Below are 24,931 nucleotides of genomic sequence, written 5' to 3'. Positions count from 1 at the left end.
CCAGAAGGAAGGTGAACAAGGGTCACTGCGTTCAGTGAAATAATTAGTAATCAATGTGTATGTGTGTGTCCCAGAGCCTGTGAGATTTGAAAAATGTACTGTTTGTATCCAAGGGGAGCTTCCCCAGGACAAAGCATTGTTGGAGGGACAGATGGACTCTTATCCCTCTGCTGGCGTAAGGCTCTTGGCTCCTGGCAAGGGGTCCCTAATTTTTCCTTGAGGTTCCCTGGGAGCACTTCCAAGGCGGGGTGCCCACGGTATGGAAGGGAAGCTGTGCTCTCTGGAGGCACGAGCTGGGACTGGGCAGCAGGGGGACAGGTGTCTGCTTCCTTCCACGCCACCCTTCCCATAGGAAGGAGGAGACTGCACTGTCCTCTCCCCCAGGACCTGAGAGATCCAGCGAGACAGCTTTTTCTGGGTGTGCTCACCACCTGCAGTGGGGTTGTCATGAGAGGCTGCTCCAGGAGCCCAATCTGAAGAGCAGGCCCCGGGTGAACTCCAAGGTGCTCCTTTCCTGGCTCTTGCTGGGGGCAGTGGTCCTCAAGCCGCAGAGTGCGTGAGAATCGCTAGGAGGATCGAGGTGGCCGCCCCCACCTTCTGGTTCAGTAGGTCTCGGGTGGGCCTGAGGGTTCGCACTGCCCACTAGTTCCCAGGCTAGGCTGCTGCGGCTGGTCCAGGGCCCGCGCTCCGGGAACCACTCACCGATCCAGGGCTTCGCTACTGAATTAGTGTCCGCCTAGACGCCCTTTCGAAACAGGAGTCTCGGGGGCTGAGACATGTGCACCTGAGTCACCTCGGTACCCCCTGAGCTCGGCGACAAGTCAGCAGCCAGCTCACTGGCTGCCACGCCCTGTGACACGGCGTGCTCACGTAGACTCTGGGAACGCAGGGATGGGGCTGGGGTGTGCGGGGAGGAGGGGGACCCGGGGCATGGCGCCTGAGTGGGATCTGCGGCTGGGGGGTCTTCAGATGTGCTCTGCAGGCCCCTCGGAGCTCCGTGGAGTCTGCCGCGAGCCACTGTGTTGTGCTCCTGGGGCCGGGTCTGAGGCTTCCCTTCCTTCCTCCCCCTACCCCCCTGGAGCCTGCAAACGGGTAAGTCCACTTGGATTGCTTTTACGTTGGACCTTCCACACTGGGTCTGTTCTGGAGGGAGCACCCCAGGCCTAGGTGGACTGCATGTGTGCCCACTTTAGGGTGAGCAGACCTTGCCCTGAGGTTTCCCTATAGGGGGAGGTACACCTGGGAAGCAGACAGGCCTTGAGTGACCAGGGTCACAAGGCCGGGGATGCAGCACGGCCAGGTTGTGGGGATGGGGAGCCAAGATGTGGTAGGGTCCCAGGAGACCCAAGGACTCCACCCTGGGAGCTGAGCACAGAGCTTCTGGTGACTTCACAGCCCCTCCCCCTCCCATGGCCTCTCAAGGGCTCCTCTGTTCCCCTCCTTTCGTCTCCCAGCTCTCAATGCCAGATTCCCTATTCAAATTCCTGAGACCCATCAGCAGCCTGCCCTGATCTGAGAGCTGCGGGTGCAGACACATGGTTCAGGATGGGCCAGCTCCTGGGACAGGTGCATCCAGGGTCCTTCCCCCCAGTAGATGCTGCAGGGGACGGTGGGGGGTGTGTGGGGACTGGGGTGCCCCGTCTGTGGGGTGACCAGGTGCCAACCACATCCCTCCCCGCACTGCCACTTCCCTGTGGACACAGAGCCACTCAAACCCTGGGCAGCCAGGCTGGGGCACCGAGACGAGGCAGGACAACTGTATTCGCTGTCTCAGCTCCTGGAATTACCTTTTTCTGATCATCAAAGTAATTCACGTTGGATTTGCAAAAGAAAAACTGTAGAGAAAAACATAACATAGAAAGAAAAGACACTCTAATGATGACCACAGAGGTAAGACATTTATTTAACTGGTTGGTAACCAGGTCTCCAGGTTTCTTCTGAGCATTAACAATGTACACACGTTATAAATGCGTGATAAAAACGGATTCAGGCAAAGTATAGAATCTTGGGATTTCAACGTTCATGGGTGGCTGCCGGTGACCCGCTGGTGTCACCGTTGACGTAAGCCATCCTTATCGATATCTGGGCACCTGTAGGAATGGAAGAGAGGCTTCTATACAGATGCCCGGGCTACCCGTGACAGTCGTACCTTCTAGCACATACTGCCAAACCAGGCAGGATCCCTTCTCAGACCCTGGTGTCGGGGTCAGTCTGCAGTGGCCAAAAGATGGCCACTTCCCCTCTGGTGCTACTGGTGTCCTGTCTCATCTTCAAGCCTCGCCCGGCTGCCAGTTGCACAGCTGCCACCACAGTATAGTAAACAAGGTCATGGTGGTGGCGGTGGTGGGGTCTCCTTAGAGGGAGCTTGGGGTTTGAGAAGGAGGCAGACTCATTTATTTGTAGGGGATCTGAGGAACTTTCTGGTGCATAAACATACTATAAAAAGCACGACTGGTAGAGTCACGGGAGGACATAATAGCTCTGAGTACACTAGTGATGGCCATTTGCATCCAGCCCAAGCCAGGCCTCAGGGACACCTGCCGAGGCCCCGGGGTGAGTAGAGTGTCAAGGAGCTGATTTACTCAAGATTCCACAGAACCCCAGGACATGAAGGCCCACTGCTTCGAGGGCTTTCCGATGAGACAACACAAAGAAGGTAAGATAGAAAGAAACAAAATCCAGCTCCACGGCTCTGGTAGGAGCGTGGCCCAGGGAACAGTGGTGGTGGTGGTGGTGGGCAGGGGCCTGGGGCCCCAGAGAACGCAGGTCTGACCCTGGGGCTGAGTGAGCTCCCCAGGAGTCCCTGCAGTGGCTGCCGCAGTGAGGAGGGCTCCCCTCGGGCAGGGTGGCCCAGGGCTCCGTGAGGAAGGCTCCGTGCACACGGCTTCAGAAACATCAACCTTTTCTAGGGTAAGGGAAGCTGCTCTCAGAGACAAGGCTGGGCACAGTCTCAGACTTCGACGGTGTTCTGCCTTGTGTGGAGAAATGATTGACCAGTAAGCATCGCTTTTTCTAAATCCAACTCTACTCCAAATGTAAAATGCTATTTTTTTGGAAAGACTGAGAGGAGATGGGGTGGGATGGGGTGGTGGTAATTTAAAAGCACCCTAAAGCCGCTGCAAACAGCCAAATGAGCTCACTTCCAGCTGATACTCTCAAAAGTGAAGTTGTTTTAATAAAAGAAAATGACTTTGGAAGAGGTGGCATATAAAAGGAAAAGCATATATTGTCAATGATCTCATGTGATGGGCAGAAAGAAAAAGTCTCCAGCTCTGAATTTTCTAGACATACTTTAAAAAAAAATAGAAGAGGAGTAAACATTCATAGCTGGACCTCTCATAAGGTCATTTTGTCCCCCCTAGAATTAGGGCAAATAAAAAAAGAAACATCTAAATCGGATGTTCAAACAACCCCGTCCAGTATGATCCAACCCTCACTCCTTAAAAGCACACTTAGAAGTGCCCCAGATCCTCCTGCTGGGCTTGAAAGGCATGTAGCTGCTTCCTCCATCCATCTGTGTTCTGTGCAGAGCAAACGCTATGTGGATGCTCTTTCTCAAATCAAACAAACTTTTTGGTGGTTCTATCCTATGCCCTTTCATGTCCCAATCCTAAAAATACAGCGTACACATGTGGAGAGACTGCAGAGTTTTTTTTTTGAAATGATCGTTCTGATTTTATTACATCAGAAACTCAGCCTATACATTTTCTACAACTAGTCACTGGGGAAAAAAGCATTATTTTTTCTCTGTATCTCTATTTTTAACTTTTTATTATTATTATTTTTTTAAGAGTTAAGAGTTTCTCTATCATAAAGTGGAAGAAAATCTCAGCCAGACACAAAGACCTGGCAGAGACATGCAGGGTCAACGGATTAACGAATCCCCAAACCAAAAGCTCCACCCTGTGGGGCTGAGATGAGCTGGGGGAAGAACCGGTGAGCTGGGAATACAACTCTCTGGCTCTCTGGAACTTCCTTAGGAAAGCCAGGCACTGAGGAAGGCCATGTGTGGGGTGAAGAAACCCCATGCCCCTCCTCAGGATCATGCCTCTGGCTTAGCCCTGCTGGGTCCAGGAGTGCCCAAGTTGGGAGAGGCCTAGGGAGCCCCTCAGCCCCTCCTGCCCGGCCCATCTGGCAGGAGCTACTCTGCCTCTCTGGAGTCTGCAGCACAAGGCTGCAGAGACCCCACGGGCAGAGACACCACAGGTGGGTGCCTTCCCATTTCTCGTCCCCAGGCCACCAGGAGACACTCCGGGGCAGGCTGTGTGTGTGGAACAGCAGGATCAAAGCAGAGGCTCAGTCCTCTCTGGTCTGGTTCGTGTTCTGGTTGGCATTCATAATCTTGCTTTTAGAATCTGAACAGAATTCTTGGCTTTTATTAATTTTTATCAATTTTTGTCTCCTTAGAAAGCTTAAAATGCTCTTTGACTTAAAAAGACTGCTTCACAGTGGAACACCTTTGAATTAATCAATCACCTGCTCCTCTGGAGGGCTCTGGGCTCAGGGACGAATGGCCTGCGGCCCTGTGCCTTATTTGGTTGCTGTAAGACAGGAGAGGAAGGACACGTCCTATCCAGGCCCTTATTCTCAGTTCCAAGTGCACAAAGTCACCTTCCTGAAAGCAATTATTTTTCCAAACTTACCAGCCATAAACCAAGCCATTATATGATTTTGAATCTTGGACACTGTGAGTAGCTTTAGCTTCTAGGCTGGAGATGCAGACTATAAATACAATAAACATAAAGATGTCCCATGTCCTCCTCTCTGCCAGAGCAGGGATTCAGCTTCTGTTGAAGAACCGTGGACAATAATCCCTGGAGCGTAGGGCTTACCCGAAAGACAGATGGGACCATGGGCTGTGCACTTAGCTCTTCCCAGGCCCTACTAGATTTCCTTATTCCTACCCCATTCAACACATGTGAGAATTCTTCAAGTAATTCCACACATGTGTGTGTACACATGCACACCTACACATAGTTATACACACACACACACACACACACAATCTATGTGTCTGTGTGTATTGATATGGTATCCCAAGGATCATAATGAGATTTGGGTATTTTGCATCAGGTCTATGAAAACTCTGACCCAAGAAGCATGTCTCTTCTAGCCTTCCCTCGCTTGGTCTGCCTCTGCTCCAGGGTTGGAGGGGAAGAGGCATTATATTGATGTTTCCTGAGCAGAAGGACGGTGGGCCCTGGACCTCCATGAGTGAGGGTCCTGGTTTTGTGGCTGCCTCAACCCAGCCCTCCTCATGGCCCCTGAGGTCATCTATAATGCTGCAAGAAAGCAATGCCTATGTGAGAACAGGAGCACTTCTGCTGAGGCAGGGTCTGGGCACAGCACTGGAACATAGAGTAGAGACACAGTCTCATTAGCACGCCTGCCACAGATGGATGGGGATGCAGTGACTCGGGTTCTGGCACGAATTGCGTTGTAGGATGGATCACCCCCGGGAGGTGCCTAGCTTACCCCTGGGCTGGCCTCTCTGTGGTTACTTGACTGCTCATGACCGTGTCCCTCAAACAAAGAGAGGAGGGAGGAAGTCTGTGAGCCCGACTGCCACTGCCCCCACAGCCATACACTTGGCAGGGCCCATGGGGCTGCAGAAAGAGCTCCCACTCTAACTCTTGTGCTTCTTTTTCTCTGTTAAATGCAGCATGTGCTGCTAAAGGGTAGAGTCTAAGAATACTTTTTATAGCACATCTGGCAGCTTGAAAGATGTTATTTACAAATGCTATAAATCGACGTGCCAGCTTTTCCTGCGCTATCAAAGTTTTCAAGATAAACCAGTACATGGACAAACGCTCCTAAATTAATTCAAATATCAGTACCTGTTAAGCTCAAACAGATTGCGAATTACCTAGCCACGCTTTCCTCAGCGTCTGGGCCAATCAGACTCCACCAGCTATTCTGGGGCTTGAAAGATTAAAGATAAAATGTCTATAACTAGTATTAAGACCTAGTTTATTGACCTAGTTTATTGGGGGGAAAAACCATTAAAAGCATTTCGAAAACAAAGCCTGGTCTGATCATTTTATGTGTTTTGAAAAAGAATCCTTCCTTGAAGTGGCTATAAAAATTATTAGGGCAACATCAAAAAATTACAAAATCTATTTTTGGCTGAATTGCATTAGCTCCTTATATGGAGATCTCCCTGAAGGATGCAGCCGAGGAGATTTAAGAAAAATATTTGCAATAAAGGCAATGATCTCGTCACATGAGCTAATATCCCGTAAGACTAAGAGGAAGCAGCCAAGGAAATTATAGAATTTTTTTTTTTTTTTTTTTTTTTTTAAAGAAAAGGTATAAGGCATGACGGTCACTAACACCTATTTGAACATGGGCAATCTGATGCACGAGGAGCTGTGAAAACACAGGGTTGAGGTCAGCACCAATCAGACCGGACACTGTTTTGCCAGACAGAAAGACCAACGTAAGAAGGTGGGCTGTGCCCATGCCTGGTTCAACCAGCTAAAAGGGAGGTAGTCTCCTGAGCCTGGAGTCTCTTCCAAGGGATAGAAGAGATTACATGCGGTATGATGCGGGAATTAAACATGAGCCACATTTAGGTGGAGAACCCCAGCAGAGGTGTGATGCGGTGGAGGCGTGGCTGCCCAGCGTGGGGTCACTGTCTGGCCAGGGGTCTGTGCATCAGGCCCCGACAAAGCACATGCCTCACTGCCAGGGGTTACACACAGGGTGGGCACACGCCACCACTGCATCGTTTATTTAACCTTTCCCCTCTTACCAGAATCAATCAAGAGAACGCTTCGGATACATGTTCTCTAACACCTTCTTTAAAATATTCATAAGGACCAACTTTATTGAAAGTGGACACACAGAGAGAATGCAGCATAAAGAAGTGTTTCCAGGATCAAACCCTGGGTGATGCTTTTACATTTACTATAAAGAAGAGAACTTGTCAGTAGAGTAGCTACTTATTTTTGCTGAGGGTTCTCTGCTTTTCTGCGTGCTCCACGATCTTCTCTTCCACGTAAAGACCCTTCCGTTTGCGCACGGCGTTCATGTACTTCCGGGCCTGGTTCTCAGAATCAGCCTTTTCCCCAAAGTGCAAGTATTCTTCCTCGGTGGTTGGCACCCAGAAGGGGTCGCTGGGAATGATCTTGTAAAAAGAAGGTGACAGAATGTGCTTGATCAGGCAAATATACTTTCATGCCAAACAGCCCTTCAAAATTCGTACAGTCTTAGCTGAAGGACAGTTAAGCAACGAGCAGGGGAGCAGGGAAGCTTGCCAGAAATGGTAATAAACCAATGTGGACAATGAAAGGAGTGGGATGAACATAACTGGTAACGTCCACACCCCAGAGCCTGCATGTGACACTAAGGAACGAGGGAAACTCTTAATTTTGAATAATGTAATAAAAAATCCCTTTCACTAGGATATTATCTGGGTACTGGTGTCTCTTCATCAATTTTGCCTTTGTCCCCAGCAGAGACCAACACACATAAGCCCATTCTTGATGACTCTGAGCCTTTGGCTCCAAAACCCAGTGGCGTGCCCGCTGAGCTGGACTGGAGGGTTGGCCCGTGTTTGCCTGGATGAGACGCAGACAGAGGCACCTCCTTCCCTCTTCTGTCTGGACCCATGCCTGTTCCCACTGGGCCCGTGAGGAAGACAAGGCCAGGGGCAGGCACGCCAGGGATGCTTTCTCTCTGAGGCTACTGCCAGGGTCAGGGGGCGGGGAGGGGAGGAGAGGGCCAAGCAGGGCCCAGGGATGGCAGTGGGGAAGGGCCGAGGGGCTCTGTGGCTCTGTGATGACCAGCCAGGTCACGATGTCCATGGAGGTGGTAATAACCCAGGACATGACAGAAAGTGGGGGTGGTTCCGACTCCTGACGGTTTCATTCAGGCAGAGAAAGATCCACGAGCCCAACACTCACAGCCTCTCTCTGCCTCCTCACCTCAGACTATGATGGTGAACGTGAGAGGAGGAAAACAGACCTGAAGAGCATGGCCTCCCCTTCCTCCAGAGGCTACACCCAGGAAGCACACAGCCTGCCTGTCCCTTGCACGACTTGCAGCAGCCTCACTGCCCCCTCCCTGCCCCTGCGGCAGGGGCCCCGCCAGGCCAGCTGGTGTCATTCTGGAACTCAGGACCGGCTGCGCAGTACTGCCCGCGGTCAGGATTGCATCCTCCAAGGTCAGCTTCATCAGTAATGAAGGTGAGAGTCTGCCCCTACGTGCCTTCTTCTTATGTGTGTTTTCTCCCGTTTCTCAATTGGGTGAACAAAGGGATGGTATTTATTAAGTGGCCTCAAATCCTGACACTTTTCAATTTAAAACAGATGTGAAAGAAAAATGTATTTTAAAATAGTTGCTCTTGAGCACAAGAAAGGGGGGTGTCTGTGGCCCAGGAGAGGGAGATGTCTTGGAGGGAGAGATGGGAGCCCCCAGTAGAGGGAGGCAAAGGCCCCATCCCCTCCCCACTTTGGATGGGCCCTGCCACACAGCCCGGCCCCCAGGGGCACGGGCCACTCCTTCTCTGGAGCTGGAATGACCAAGGGCCTATGTCCCTCATCCTGTGCTGCCCACCCTGGTGGCGGCACTGAGCCAGAGCTGTGGCTCTTGGGAGGACAGAGGGACAGGCGACTCGGACACGCCCTGCCACGCCATGACACAGTCCATGGGGAAGGAAACTCTCACTGAGGTCAGCGGATTACTGGGCAGGTAACCCCGCACATGAGAGCAGGAACCACGCTCAACAAAGGGAGAATTCACAATCAAGTAAGACATAACAACAGAGGGCCTGGAAATTATAGGTTCATTTAAAAGTCCTCTAAGAAATAAAGGGTGTGTGGGGCCATGGCATCCATAAAACGTTAGGCAGTCAGAAAAAAGAACTGGAAATCCTAGAAATAAAGAATTTGGGCTACGAATAAGAAAGAAACTCCATAGCAAACTGCTCAAGGGAGTAAGTGAAAAGATGGACTTGACAATCAGATTCTGTAACGAACTCAGCAAAGTAGACACACAGCCCAATAAAACATGGGTAAGACTTGAGAAGACCTTTCTGCAAAAAAGACATGCAAATGGCCAACAAGCCCTGGAAAGCCTGTCATTAGTCCTCAGGGAAACCCAAGCCCACAAGGAGCTTCCTCTTCTCACACAGGAGGACAGCTACTGCTGCAAACAGGAGAGAGAGAGACAAACACACTGGTGACTGGCTTGCGGCAGGAGGGACATGGTCAGAAGGGGGGACACCTGAAGCTGGCTGGGCCACCATGCTAGCAGAGATGGGGAGCACAGAGGGCACTGGGATCGGAGCCCCCCGCCTTGCAGGGGTATGAGGAGGCCCCCGGGAAATGGAACCATCACCTGGGCACCTGGGCAGCCATCCACAGGACTGTCTATACTGCAGGAGACTAATTTTAAGCTGATTACCCTCCCCTTTCCAGCGGGACAATAAACCCACCACAGATGATAAAGAAGCTATGTGTTCTTAGTAAGTCTGAGGGACAGTGGCAAATAAGTTGTTGATTCTGCTACAAAAGTGACAAATTTTATGAACAGCAAGAAATGAGCTACTAGTTGAGAGATACCAGACTTGGACTAGCCAATTTAAGACAAACCAGAGTCCTTGATTCAAAAATTAAGACCAGGAGTTTCAAAAGATCTCATTTTGTGTGGGCCTTGGGCATAGACTTCCAAGGTTTGCTCAGTTTGTTGGCCAAGACTCCAAGCCCACCTTCTGCACTCACCTTCATCTGCTGGAGGCCTCCTCTGGGGACCTGTTCCCTACCACACTCCCTGGGGGCTGAGGCACCCACATTCCCTGCTCCTCCCCAGGGCAGGTACTCCCTACCACCCTCCTCAGGGGCTCAGGCGCCTACACTCCCTGCTCCTCCCCAGGGCAGGTACTCCCTACCACCCTCCCCAGGGGCTCAGGCGCCTACACTCCCTGCTCCTCCCCAGGGCAGGTACTCCCTACCACCCTCTCTCTGGGGGCTCAGGCGCCTACACTCCCTGCTCCTCCCCAGGGCAGGTGTTCCCTACCACCCTCCCTGTTCCTCTGCAGGCAGGTGCTCCCATCCAACTGTCCCCAGGAGCTCAGGCGCCCACACTTGCTATGCCAAAATGAACAGCATCCTTGAGGCATCAGTTTGGAAGAAAAGATGCTGTTTGCTAACTGGCTCAGCCAGAATTCATCGGCCCAAGGGGAGAATGTTTTTTTTTGCAACCCCACAGGCTGAAGGGAATGGCATTTACTAGTTCATGGAAAGGGAGGCACCCAAGTGTTTGCTGTTGTCCTGGGTATTTAAAAAAAGAAAAAGAAAAAGAGAAAGAGAAAGAGAAAGAGAAAGAAAGAAAGAAAAGAAAAAAAAGAAGAGAAGAGAGGAAAAGAGGAAAAGAGCTCAGAAGGAAAGAGTCTGGGGAGCCCCATGTCCGTCCTATACCCAACTGCCACCAGGATTAGGGCCAGCAGGTGGGAAACACCGAGTCCAAGATAACCCCGTCGGGCGCTCCCGTGATCCTAACTGTGCTCCTCAAGGCAGGGGAGCCCGGGCCTGCCCCCAGGGTGGGCTCAGCGTCACACAGCCAATCCCGAGCCTGTGCTAACACAAATGCACCCCGGCACTGGCTGGGGATATTTTTCTTTCTGTGCCTGTTATTAGCTCCTTTTCTTCCTTTTTCATAGAAGGGGCCAAACATAGAAAGAGAAATTATGGGATTGCTGACTTCAAAGGTTTCCTCGTGGAAAATGCCTGTAATCTTATCTCCTCTATTTTTTGAAGCACTTTCTCTCAAAAGCTCTTGATTGTAAATTATATGGTGTGATAGAACACAAATGAAAGAAAGTGCCTTGGAGTGAGAAGCCAGATCTCAACAACAGCGTTATTTCTAAACCTAGCTATGGGGGAAAAACCAAGACAGCCAGAAACTATCAGATCAATGGCATTTAATTATAACATCGTTTTCAAGACTTTCAAAGATGCGAAGCTTTTGGGAATAGGACCAGGACAGGTGGCCGGGGGATGACACGGGACAGCACCAAATTCTTGACTCTGTTCTCTTTAAAGTTGTCAGGAGACTGATTTTTAATAACAAACTAAGGAAGCCAGAAACCAATATTAAAAAAAACCAAACCACTATTATTAAGTATGTAAGATGCCTGGCCTCTTTTTAATTGAGAGAGAATGGAGACTGAAAAAACCATCATGGTTTTCACATTAACAAAAACTGCCTACTTGGTATAAACTTGCTGTTGTTACACGGCTGCCCCTAAGCACCCATCCTCCCCAGTTTCTTGGCTAATAGGTATTTCAGGTGGGCATACTTAGGATCAGGATGAGGGGGCACACTTCTTCTGGGAAGAGCCAGACAGTCAATATTTTAGACCGCAGGCCACACGGTCTCTGTTGCAAGTACTCAGCTCTGCTGGAAAGCCACCACAGAAAATATGTAAATTGATACAGCTATACTCCAGTGAATTTTATTAACCAAAACAGGTCACAGGCCACAGTTTGCTGTCTCCTGACCTAGTCAAAGACAACATTTCCCAGCCTCCTTGTTAGGTGGGCATGATCAGATGTGTCCGTATGAATGGCTGTGGGCAATGGGACTTGTATGAAATCCCACCGTGTCCCTGCAGGGAAGGCGCAAGCCCCCCTCTTACTGGCTGGAATGCAGGGATGCAGGGGTATGGTGGGAGGCAGAATGGCCACTCTGGACCATCAGCAGGAGCCCAGCAAACCAGAGGAGCCTAAGCCCCTCCCAGTGAGCCCCCACCACCCCAAGCTGCTGCCCTAGATGCAAAAGAGCAGCTCTGCCTTAGCTGAGCCACTCTACTCTGAGACCCTTTTGAACGAACAGCCTTACCTGCCGCTTATTTGCCAATTAAGAAACCATGAAAACATGACAGATTTTTTAAAATGCATTTTATAAACCCACTTTCCGGTTTAAATCTGACTATACAGCGATGATGTATTTCTAACAAACAATAGAATATATAAATTCACACATCTAACTCTACCAATATTGATAACATTACAACTGCTGTGAATACCTTCTTTGGATCTTACATGCAGGGAATGCTGGGCATCACTAACTACACTCTCTGTGCTGATCAAGCATACTCTACCCCGGTCCCGTCAGTAGTGTGGATTGAGGCTATCTTCCTGAAACGGATGAATTGTCATCTCAAAGATATCAGAAGCATGAGCTGCAAGTTCTGGAGGCTGTTTTCAGCCATGGCAGCACCAATGAAGAAAGTGCTTTGCCTCTCAAGGTCATTGCTTTGAAGTGGGATAAATCTCGCTGTGGTTCTACATATCATTTGGCTGCACTGCCCCATAATCACAGCTCTGGTCCCCCCAAAAAACACAGGAGAGGGCTGTCGAGATGTGTTTCACGGAGAGCATCACTCTGATTGACACCACAGACGGAGTTCCTCACTAGCTGCTTGGATAAATCCACTCCTCCTATTTCTCACTGCTCTGTGTTCTTACATAAAGTTGAGTGCCAAAAACCCAAACTGAAAGGGTAAAAGTTTGGGTAAGTGGGAAATTACTACCTGTTTAAATTCAGAAGTTAACCAGTCAGTTAAATGTTTTGGAGCACCTGTTTTCCACATAACGAAATATAGCAATGACATCTATTCAGATATAAACCAGTAAAACCACCAAAACCTCATTTCTAGACAAAATACACAATGCAAGAAAAGTTTCATAGCAAATCCCTGCTAAAATGGAGACTGTGCTGACATAAGAAAGGAACCTATATTAGAACCTTAACCGTAGTTCTATCAAGCTATAAGAATGACTTTCTCTATGGAGAGGCAGACTCAGGTGTGAGCTCTGGATTAGCATCTTCAGTTATCACTTCAAGTGACACGAACTGACCAAGTACAACTGGCCCTGTCCAGGTCCGTGGTTCTCAAGAGTCACCTTTCTTTACTATGCTGAGTTACCTGACTATAAAATTCATTTTAAAGAGGAGGTTCTCCCTCACTTACTACATTCGCCTTTATTTTTTTTTTTAATAATTTTTATTTATTTATGATAGTCACACACAGAGAGAGAGAGAGAGAGGCAGAGACACAGGCAGAGGGAGAAGCAGGCTCCATGCACCGGGAGCCCGATGTGGGATTCGATCCGGGGTCTCCAGGATCGCGCCCTGGGCCAAAGGCAGGCGCCAAACCGCTGTGCCACCCAGGGATCCCTACATTCGCCTTTAATACCTGCATTGATATGGGACCCATCTGGCTAACGGAGGTGAGAGAAGGAACAGCTGAGCCCCGATCTGAAACCGGGAGCTGTGCCAGGGCAGCACTGAAGAAGAGCCTGGTGGTCTGAGTGGCCGAGACAAGCCTAGTTGAGCATGGAGCAGATGCCAAGCACACGCATGCCAGCGATGGCCCATAGCATCGGGCATCAGGCCCTGCACTCACCATGCCTGATGTCAGGGAGAGATACACTGAGCAGGTTCCGTCTGCCCCAGGGAGCAGAAGGACACTATGTAAAACCAGAGTCTCCCACTGCAGAGCCAATGCTCCTTCCAATAACAATGACCCTCCCAGGGAAGAGTGAACACTGTGACATTCTTTCTATTCCCTGTAAAGTGACTTACAGCCAGTAATTAAAATATTCCACTCCCGACCCAAGGCCATGTCTTGAGACCTCTCCAAGGCTTCCGGCATGCACTCTGTACTCCCCCCAGCAGCACGCGCCTCTGGTCTCAGCAACCTGTGGGTCTCTGCTCAAAGATGCCTCCAGAAGGCTGCTCTGACCTCCCTACCCTCCTTGGATTATTACCTTTCTCTCCTGCTCACCATCTTCTCTTCTCTCCCCAGCAACGTGGATCAACACGTCCAGTTTTAATCTCAGGTAAGGTTTGCTCTCACCCACCTCTCCCTACCCTGGCAGTGGGGTGTTCTGATGAGCCCCTTCATCCCAGTACATGTGAGAGCCGTGGAGACCCTGAGCCTTCACAAGGCGGAATGAAGGTTACATGATGTATCGGAATTGAAAGCTGTCCCTTGCAAGAAGCACAACTGTCCCCTAAATACTTCAAGTACTTTTCCCCCAGAAGATAAGTTCCTGAGAGTTTCACTTTCAAAATGTCTGTGATTTTCCTTTAAAAATCTAAAATCTGGGATCCTCGGGTGACTCAGTGGTTTGGTGCCTGCCTTCGGCCTAGGGCGTAATCCTGGAGTTCCGGGATCGCGTCCCACATCAGGCTTTCTGCATGGAGCCTGCTTCTCCCTCTGCCTGTGTCTCTGCCATTCTCTCTCTCTCTCTGTCTCTCATGAATAAATAAATAAAATCTTTAAAAAAAAATCTGAAATCTATCTTCGAAGGGAAACACAGAATTGAATGTTGTGGCTTAAATTTTACATCCAGTAAAAGGAACAAATGAGTGTGTGTGTGTGTGTGTGCGCGCGCATGCACGTATGTGTGTGTGTTTATTACAGGCCACCTGTGACCTAAGGATCATTCGATCTGAATGAAAAGCAGCCCTGCGCCGTCTCCAGGGCCATTGGCGGAGCTGCAGGAAAACCAGCCGGCGTGGGAGGTCCTGTTTGCCACTCTCTGGCGTTATGTGCAGGAAGCACATGTACCCCCAAGGAGGAGGGAAGGGGATCAGGGCTGTTACCTCCCAGTGGCTGAACACCAGCTGCGGGCTGGCCAAGCCACTCGTCCGCTTCCTGATCTCATCCGCAAAGCCGAAGCTCTCAGCAACGGGCAGCACCGCCTTGATGATGAACATGTCTGTCCCTTCTTTCATTTCTTCTTGAAGCACTCGACCTTCTCTCTTTGACAAGACGGCATAGACACGACCTGCAAGGCCATACAGCTTTTAAATTCACTGAGCAGTTATGTATCTAGAGCCACACAAAGACATGATTACGCACACCCCCATAACAATCCACCAGTGAGTGTAACTTGGTTCCTGATAACTGAAGTTTCCAAAAGCATGAAAACTTTTTCAGTAGTTAAAAGTAAGCTACAAAAAAATTAGAGGCAAAAGGTAACAAAAAGCAAAATCATCCTACCTAAAGGGCAATCCCAACACAGCATGAGAAGCAAGAGACTTTCAGAGGAACTTCTGATATAATTTCACCCATGAGCAGTCTCATGAGATGAGTGTGATTGGGCTTTGTAAATATTAAACTATTTTAATAACTATGAGACATCATTAATAGGATGGTGATAGCATAAGGCTATTTGGGACTCATAAGCGGGCAACTGGCACAGTGACATTTTTTATATCAGAAACAAAACCACACAGAGACAACTGGATGCTCAAATTTTTAAGAACCGCTAATATGTAAGTGGCGTAAGATTTTATTCCCCCTGAAAACGGATAGTCCCTGGCATCTTTAATGTCTGATAACAACGTCTCCTGCCACATCACAAGAACACCACCAAATCCTCTTGGCTAATACTCGCATTTCATCCTTAGGCCCGAGGCTGCCTGACACTGCGAGGGGGAAGTCTTCCCTGGGCGGCTCGGTAGCGGTGCCTCCAGGTGCGAAGTCTCCTATCAACTGGTAAGCAGGACAGACGCTAAGAAGAGAGACAGACTCACACACAGCTGTAAGGCACCAGCTGGGGCCAGCAGATACTCTCATTAAAGCCTCCTCTTTCACCTGCCACTTAGGAAGTTTTCATTGCATAACTGATCCGTCCTTAAAAGTTTACAGCGTTGCAGCTGAGCAGAGCAGAAATCTTCTCTGAGCACTGGCAGGGTCCCTGATGTTTCCTAGGTGCCCGGGGGACTGCCCCAGTGTGCCCGTGCCCACCTTCCTCCCTAGGTGCCAGGGGGTGACCCGGTGCGCCCGTGCCCACCTTCCTCCTTAGGTGCCGGGGGGGGGGCTGCCCCAGTGTGCCCACACCCACCTTCCTCCCTAGGTGCTGGGGGTGGGTACTGACCTGGTGCGCCCATGCCCACTTTCCTCCCTAGGTGCCCAGGGGGGCTGCCCCAGTGCGCCAGCACCCACTTTCCTCCCTAGGTACCCAGGGGGGCTGCCCCGGTGCACCAGCACCCAATTTCCTTCCTAGATGCCCAGGGGGGCTGCCCCGGTACACCAGCGCCCACTTTCTTCCCTAGGTGCCCGGAGGGGGGCTGCCCCAGTGCACCAGCGCCCACTTTCCTCCCTAGGTGCCCAGGGGGGCTGCCCCGCTGTGCCACGCCCACCTTCCTCCCTAGGTGCCCGGGGGGCTGACCCGGTGCGCCCACGCCCACCTTCCTCCCTAGGTGCCCAGGGGGGCTGACTTGGTGCGCCCGCGCCCACCTTCCTCCCTAGGTGCCTGTGGGGCTGACCCGGTGCACCTGTGCCCACCTTCCTCCCTAGGTGCCCGGGGGGGCTGCCCCGGTGCGCCAGCGCCCACCTTACTTCCTAGGTGCCCGGGGGTCTGCCCCGGTGCGCCAGCGCCCACTTTCCTCCCTAGGTGCTGGGGTGGGGGGCCTGACCTGGTGCGACCGCGACCACCTTCCTCCCTAGATGCCCGGGGGTCTGCCCCGGTGCGCCAGCGCCCACTTTCCTCCCTAGGTGCCGGGGCGGGGGGCCTGACCTGGTACGACCGCGCCCACCTTCCTCCCTAGGTGCCTGGGGGGCTGCCCCGGTGCGCCAGTGCCCACTTTCCTCCCTAGGTGCCCAGGGGGGCTGCCCCGGTGTGCCCACGCCCACCTTCCTCCTTAGGTGCCGGGGTAGGGGGAGCTGACCCGGTGTGCCCGCGCCCACCTTCCTCCCTAGGTGCCTGGGGGGCTGACCCGGTGCGCCCATGCCCACCTTCCTCCCCAGGTGCCCAGGGGGGCTGACTTGGTGCGCCCGCGCCCACCTTCCTCCCTAGGTGCCTGTGGGGCTGACCCGGTGCACCTGTGCCCACCTTCCTCCCTAGATGCCCGGGGGTTTGCCCCAGTGCGCCAGCACCCACCTTACTTCCTAGGTGCCCGAGGGTCTGCCCCGGTGCGCCAGCGCCCACTTTTCTCCCTAGGTGCCAGGGCGGGGGGCCTGACCTGGTGCGACCGTGCCCACCTTCCTCCTTAGATGCCCGGGGGTCTGCCCCAGTGCGCCAGTGCCCACTTTCCTCCCTAGGTGCTGGGGTGGGGGGCCTGACCTGGTGCGACCGTGCCCACCTTCCTCCCCAGATGCCCGGGGGTTTGCCCCGGTGCGCCAGCGCCCACCTTACTTCCTAAGTGCCCGGGGGTCTGCCCCGGTGCGCCAGCGCCCACTTTCCTCTCTAGGTGCCCAGGGGGGCAGCCCCGGTATGCCAGCGCCCACTTTCCTCCCTAGGTGTCCAGGGGGGCTGCCCCGGTGTGCCCACACCCACCTTCCTCCTTAGGTGCCGGGGGGGGAGGAGCTGCCCCGGTGTTCCTGCACCTACCTTCCTCCCTAGGTGCGGGGTGTGGGGGGGCCTGACCTGGTGCGCCCGCACCCACCTTCCTCCCTAGGTGCCCGGGGGGGGGGGCTGACCCGGTGCACCCGCGCCCACCTAGAGCTGCTTATGCGTCCCTAGGAACTGAGGACGCAGAGCCAGCCTTCTGCCTGCGAACTCTGAGGACTCAGATCCCCCTGGTGGTGGTGATCAGGAAAGACCAAGGAAACAAAAGGCAGGAGGCCCTTGTGTCAGGCAGTGGTGGCCTTAGGAATAAAAACCCCTAAAAACTCTAAGGGGTCTTCCTCATCTCCAGATTTAATGGAAAAACAAGCAAATTGCAATTCTGTTCGTGCTGAAAGGCTCGGCCTCCCCTTCTCTCCCGCCAGCTCCCACACTGCTCCCTTTCTTCTGTTTCCCGAGTGCTCAGATTTTCACTTCTTCAACACCCGGGCTCTACCGGCAGCCTGGGCTGAAGAACGATGGCTGCCCTGACGCGCCACCATCACTTTCAGATGGCAAATGTCCTTTCCCATCCTCTCATGATTTCTGCGTGGCTGAAGCTGCTGGCCCACACCTCTGACGGCTCTCTCTGGCATCAGCATCGACCCTCAGAGCCTGGCCCTCTGACTGTCAGCAGCATCTACCCAGGGACCAACGCCCCAAGGACCACTGGCCGAGGCTCCCATCGCTCCTCTGAACACTTCCCACAGAGAGCCCATCCATATCTTTTGTGTGAGTTAAGCTAGGGAGGCCGTGCCTGAGCTGCTGAGACCAGTTCTTTGCTAGGCCCCGCGGTCACCCACGCTGACTGTGACTGCCAGGGCATCCCCACGTGCACCCCAACTCCTCCAAAGCCAGCATGCTCGGGATGAAACACAGTCCCCACCCGTCATCCAGACTAGCAATCTGCGGTAGGGAAGCAGAACAGAGGTCAGAGGGGGAATGGAAGGGTCACCGTGATCCACCCCAGCTGCCACAGAGATTCTGCTCACCACTCTGCAGCTTACCTCCTCCCACAAGGCCCAGCCCATCAGGGCCACCCTCCCCCATGGGCCACTCTCCAGCCCCAAACCTGCTCCCCTCTGGTTTCTGTTAGCCCCAGCTTCTCTCACAGGGAGACCAGCCTATAAGCTCCTGGAAGATAATTGGCTCTCTCTCCACCCTGAACACCTCCAACTTTTCCATCCCAACCCTTTCCTATCTGTACCACTGTGACTCTCTCATCCTGCTCTCAACATTTGGAGCCCAGACCTGAACATAGCACTCTGGGTATGGTCTGGAAGCTTTGACACAGCACAACAAGGGTCTGTCCCCTAGATGCCCTATGTAGCTGCCTGCGATTCCCAGGAGGGGAGAAAACCTTCGTAACCTTGACTCAGCTAGCTTGTTGCAGGAAAAGCTGTAGGTGATTTACAGAAGCAGATACGAAACAGCGAGGCGCAGGGTGGGGGCGGGGGAGAGATGGTGATCTGATGAGTGAACTGGAGTGGAGACCACAAGGGGCAGACACTGCAGAGGCCCCTTCCTTGGGGGTCATGCCAGCGGGCTCAGATCAATAACTGAGATGGAGGCTGAATGTAATTAATCGTGTAATTTTGAGCCATTCAATTTTAATTCCACTAAAACTAAATCCTGAAACTGGGGCACAGTGATGGATCACTGAACAGGGGAAAATAGCTATAAATAGAACCTTCCAAAGATACTTGGCTTTTATGACAGGTGTGTCCAGTGCTTGGACCCTGTAACCCTGGCTCTGCTCTCACAGAGCCATGATGGCTGCCTTACCCAGGAGGACTCACCATTGTGTGGCCTCTGTGGTGACTCCAGCTCCCCTTCAACCAGACGTCTGCTCCACGATACAGGAGACCCCTGTCCATGCGCCAAAGGCCACGGTGTACCCCGCTGTACCGCATGCAAGGCACCAAGAGCAAGCACCCACCAGGGAAACCACAGCAACAAAAAGCTTAGTCGATGACAACAGTCTGGTCACAGCTGGTCTTTGAATGACTACACCACGAATTTCTCAGCCCGAATTCAGGGCCCTCTGTGGCCTGTAGCAACCCAGGACGTCAAGCCCCAGGGAATCCAGGCCCTGCAGCACAGAGCACAGCTGGAGCACTCACTACCACAGCCACCTGAGGTCCTCCCACTCCCCACTCTACCTACAATGCACCTACTCCCACTCCATGGTCACGTCCTTTTCATGAGTTAAAGCCCATCTAGAACCACCATCTTTCATGGGATCCTACAACAAGGAAAATCATCTCTTCACCACTTGGGCTTCACTGAACCTACTCTGCTCTAAATGCATTCATTATATGTTCTTATATGTATATTTTCTTCTGTGATAGGCAGCAAGACTGGTCTGTATACTCTACAATCATTCGAGCTGAAAGTTTGGAAATTAAAGGTATGATTTTTTTTTTTTTTCCTCCAGTATTTAGGAAAGGAAGCAGCTGTTCACAGCAATGTTTTCTCTTACAGTCAACAAACAGGAAACAATGCAGATTTCCAATTTGGGGATGATGGGAAGTAAATTATAGCCTAACAAGTTGATAGGATGTTATGCAGAGGTTAAAATGAAGTTTTGTGAATACTGAGTAGCCACATGGAAGCGGGCTTATAAAATGAATAGTAAATACAAAAAGCAAAACTAATATTACACTCCTGCTACCATAAGGTTAGAGCCACGCAAAATGTAGTATTATGGATGAAGATTGTAAAAGAAAGTGGAAAACGACATGTTGATCTCCAAGGAGGAAGATTTTTCTTCATCTTGTGGTTTCTGTTATTGTTGGCAGCCCTTGCAGTGTAACTTCAATTAAAACACATAGATGGCAAAATTGGTGGGCACTTCTCACTCTAATAAATCAGGTCACACTAACCTCTTTCCCTTTTGTTACAGAGCAACCAGGCTGCTAAATCCAGCAAATGTGGTTGACAGGATGCAGACGGGCTTCCACCAAACATGCGCTGCAGGGTGCTGTGGACTGTGGGGAATGTGGGCTGCCTGCTTGCCTACAGAGGAATTCAGCCACGAGTTTATAGGACAAGCATGTCAACCAGTTGCCCCCACCCTGGGAAGACGCGCCAGTGCTCTGACTGCAGCTCCGTGCCCTTACGATGATCACCAGCAGCTTACAGGCTCAGAAGGCATGGGGATCAAATCCCAAGGTGACAGGATGCTGAAAGGCTAAGAGATACTTGGACAGAATCAGGGTAACTAGGTAAGGACACACACTCAACATGACATCAGTTAGTATGGGTAAATCCAAGGTTTTACAGTTGGCTTCAACCAACCAGCCATCCAGGGTTAGAGGGAATGCTGAAAAGAAGCTCCTGTAAGTAGTTTGGTATCTACCAAGTAGATACCAGTCTTCTGTAGGCTCTGTCTTTAGTCTGTGGTACACAGAGAGCCAATTTCACACTTAGCTGCTCAACTCAAAATTATTCCATCTATCAAAGCCCATTTCAAAGAACTATCACTTTCAAAAAGTCTACCCTGTTTCGAATTTTCCTAATCCCAATTTCTCATAAAATTTCACTGGAAGGCCATATTTATTCACTGGATTCAACCATGTTGCACTTCCTGTTTTACAGTTAGGCTTTGTCACCCAACTCATCTCTCAAAGCAGGATCTCACACAGCATAGGCATACATACATATCTGTACATTTTTGTTGAAATGAATTATGAGATGCTGATGAAATGTAGAAAGAACTCCAAGTTTGGAATAGGAAAGGTTTTTAAAAGTAAACAGTGACACTTATTAAGACTGTTTCTGACATGTTAAGGCATGCATGTTCTCACAATGTGAGCATTTATCCCTATAGGTGAAAACACAGGATGGACTACAATAGCTGTTGCTGTGATTAAAACTCTAGAACTAAAAAAACAAAACTCTAGAACTACCAGAAAAAGTTATTTTTCATACGTGAAATTATTGCCAAAGACAAAAACAATGAGAACCCAAGAATGAAAGAAGCTACCAGGTTAGAAGAAGGAATATAAAGAGAGACAGCTTGCTACCCACGTGGGAATTAAAAACACAAACAAATTCCACTAATGTTAATGTTAAAGACGCCTGGGGGGCTCAGTCAGTTAAGCGGCTGACTCTGGGGGCTGAGGTCATGATCTCAGGGTCATAGGATTGAGCATTGCATCAGGATTCCTGCTCAGTGCAGAGTCCACTTGAGATTTTTCTCTCTCCTCCTCACTCTGTCTCTCATGCCCACTCTCTCTCTCTCTCAAAGAAATAAATTAAGTGGAGCATTTTCTCATGTGCTTGTTGGCCATGTCTATGTCTTCCTCTGTGAGATTTCTGCTCAGCCATTAGAAACGACAAATACCCACCATTTGCTTTGACGTGGATGGAACTGGAGGGTATTATGCGGAGTGAAATAAGTCAATCGGAGAAGGACAAACATTACATAGTCTCATTCATTTGGGGAATATAAAAAATAGTGACAGGGAATAAAGGGGAAAGGAGAAAAAATGAGTGGGAAATATCAGAAAGGGAGACAGAACATGAGAGACTCCTAACTCTGGGAAACGAACTAGGGGTGGGAGAAGGGGAGGTGGGCGGGGGGTGGGGTGACTGGGTGATGGGCACTGAGGGGGGCACTTGATGGGATGAGCACTGGGTGTTATTCTATATGTTGGCAAATTGAACACCAATAAAAAATAAATTTACAAAAAAAAAAAAGAAATTAAGTAAAATTTTTTAAAAGTCTTAAAAAAATAAGATCAAAGACAATTTTCATGGGTAAAGAACGAGAACAGAACCATACCTCTGAGAAAATAGAGTTTATAAGTAAAGAAGGCCATTTTCTTGGGATCATTCCCCAGGTAAAGTGATTCTGAAATGACTATTTTTCCACAGAATGTCCCAATCTGACCATAAGCAATTTTATCTATTTAAAGAAAGACTTCTATACTTTAACAATCTGTGTAGAAGGAACTACATTTTTAAGAGAGACTAAGGACACTGACTTTGTTAAATAAAAAAGACCTGAACTTGTCTTTTTACTCTTCTTGTGTCAATTCTTGGAGAATTAAAGCATCGGTCAGCAAAGTCTGGAAGATCTCTGAATATCCAGGCAGGGATACTGCTGGGTACTAGAGCATGGCTATCATTACCCAAGAGCCCCTCAAAGCCATGGGAAAATGAACTTGAAAGGAGACCCTCCCCTCTAAGCAGCTTCACACTAATTCAGGAGGGAATAATTCCAGACCAAATCAAAATAGTTTCTTTGTGAGGCGGAGATGTGGCAGCCACTTAGGCCAGCCAGGGACGATGGGACTGAGGCTGAGCAATGACCAGCCCACACACAGGAGCCGTGTTGCTGGGGGCAGAGAGGCCAGCGCAGTGGAAGGTGTACCAGGTGGAGGGGAGGAAAAGACTGACTTTGCTCCTAAGACAGAAGAGGGCAAACAACCCTGAGGATGGAGATGTGTGTGTAACTCTCCCACTAGGTGCCAGAATGCAGCCTGACGGCCAGGTGAAGAAGAGCGCCAGGATGGAGAGAAAGGCCAGGAACCCAGCGATATCTCAAGGGGCTGTCCTAGGGCTGTCTGCTCTTGTGAAGGGTCCTGGTGGTGATTTCCTACAGGAAAAGGGGAAGCGGGCATGGCACACTGATTCGACAGTCTGCCCAGAGTTTCAGTCTGATAAATGCCAACAGCTGATCCAGGTTTCACGTGTTATGTGAAAAACTGTCTTCTCAGAAAGCGAAGGACAAATGCTACTCCAAACACACAACGTAGGAGAGCCGGCAACTTGAGGAAGAGATATGTGCTCCTGTCACTATCGTAGGAGTGCAAGAGAAGGAAGGACAGGCGCAGATGTATGGGGACCACAGACTTTTTGAAGGATTCCCCAACCGCATATACAAGAAGAAACAGAACAAGACAAGTTTTAGGATAACAAACTCCAAGATAAAATTCCTTTCAGGAGTAACAAGAGTCTGAAATATCAACCACAAATAGTCCCAGTGAGAGACAGAGGAGAAGAGATCCTCCCCACCCCTCAAATACAACAGTAGCTCCAAAATAAACCTTGGGTCAAGGAAGGGATACTTTCACTGTCGTTAAGAGGACACACACGGTGGATAGAAGAAAAGGTAATAGAAGCACATCCAGAGTGTTAAGCCGATCCTGACAAAACCACAGTGCCAACTAATGATACCACAAAGGGTCTTCTCTGTTAGCTTCAAAGTGACTGAGGCAGGCCCACAGTGAGGAGAAACATGTGCAGTGTCAACAGAGAAGAGCCGGAACGCAGGGCTTCCTCATATCTGTGTGTCCTGCTCTCTCTTTAGTGGGGGGCACACACGTAGAGACAACACTCGCGTTCAAGACAGCAGAGAAGCTGACGAGCAGGTACATGGATTCTGTCTCTGGATCTCATGCTCCTGAAGGAACTTGGCCTTCTGAGAAACTATGGATGATAGGCATCTACCAACAAATGAACCTCTGGGGAGTGGGGTGAAAACCCCCTGCAGTATAAGCTGCAGACTACGAAGCCACATGCTAACTAACCCTGCAGATTTTTAAGAAAATATTAAAGATTTGTGCATATTTATACAAGCATGAGTTAGGCCTCTGGACATCATGGACTGTGTCACAATAGCTTATCAACCTACGCTTACTTCTTTTATATGGTTGGTATGCTGATCATCAGGGGAAATCTATAGATATGAAGGAACTTAACTTCATCAAAACATTCAGTTCACTGCTTACAGAGTTTCAGTTCTCAGCAGATGAAAAAAGACACATGAAAAAAAATGAAAAAAGAATCTGTGTTAAGATTGTGGTGCTGGGACTTCTTTGTCTTGGCATTAAAAACAAACAAACAGTAAAAACCTTCCTATAAGCATTGTGTATCTATATAAAACCTAAGGGAAAAATGAATTGTATAAATCTGGCTGACTCATAACTAAATACAGTTGTCTGTGGGGACTATGTACTTTCTATGACCTAGTCAATACCAAAATTTGGATTCTGCTTTCTGGAGAATAAGCGGGAAGATATAACTTATTTTAAAAAGAAACGAGGTTGAGGTTGATTTTGACTCCCTACGAGTCAGTGACAGGATGCAACTGTTAAACGCTGTCATCAGGAGAGTGCTGTCACATTGGGGAGGCGAGAGCAAGTCTGTGCTCCATGCCGGTCAGATGGTATCTGCGGTGCTATGTTCACATACGGCTGCTTTAAGAGGGATGCTGAGCAAGTAAAGTATGCCTCAACAGACGGCAATGGAACAGCGAAAGGGCACAGAAAATCTTCTCAAAAAAACAAGCCGAAGGCTCTGGAGAGTCTTCTCCAGGACGTACCTAGAAAACAAACGTGCCACAGTGTGGAGGAGGCACACATGGTTGGAAACTAGCAGGAGACAAGACTTTTGCTCAAGAAAGGAAAGATGATGCCTCATCATGGAACAGGTTGTGAGCCACCCATCAACAAAGGCATTCAAGTTGAGGTGGCATCTGTCAGGGTTAGAGAAGTTGGAGCTCAGGTCTCCTTCATGGGTCCCTGATTCTAACTCCACCTCTGCCTTCATGAATTAAGAAAGTTCTTGGTGAA

General features: G+C 50.2%; 1 protein-coding gene across 3 annotated transcripts in view; it reads right to left on the bottom strand.

The window, feature by feature from the left end:
* Positions 1–6,799: 6,799 nt before the first annotated feature.
* EFL1 (elongation factor like GTPase 1) overlaps positions 6,800–24,931 on the bottom strand; it is a 120,168-nt gene continuing 102,036 nt past the window's right edge. For all 3 annotated transcript variants that reach the window (XM_072801648.1, XM_072801656.1, XM_072801665.1), the window contains 2 exons: positions 14,620–14,804; positions 6,800–7,129 (listed from right to left, as the gene is read on the bottom strand). In XM_072801648.1, the coding sequence (XP_072657749.1) occupies positions 6,941–7,129; positions 14,620–14,804 (374 nt within the window). In that variant the 3' untranslated portion in view covers positions 6,800–6,940. The remainder of the gene's footprint in view (positions 7,130–14,619; positions 14,805–24,931) is intronic.

The sequence above is a fragment of the Canis lupus genome, chromosome 2, assembly GCF_048164855.1.
Source record: "Canis lupus baileyi chromosome 2, mCanLup2.hap1, whole genome shotgun sequence".
NCBI classification, from domain to species: domain Eukaryota; kingdom Metazoa; phylum Chordata; class Mammalia; order Carnivora; family Canidae; genus Canis; species Canis lupus.
This window is presented reverse-complemented; position numbering and strand designations above follow the sequence as displayed.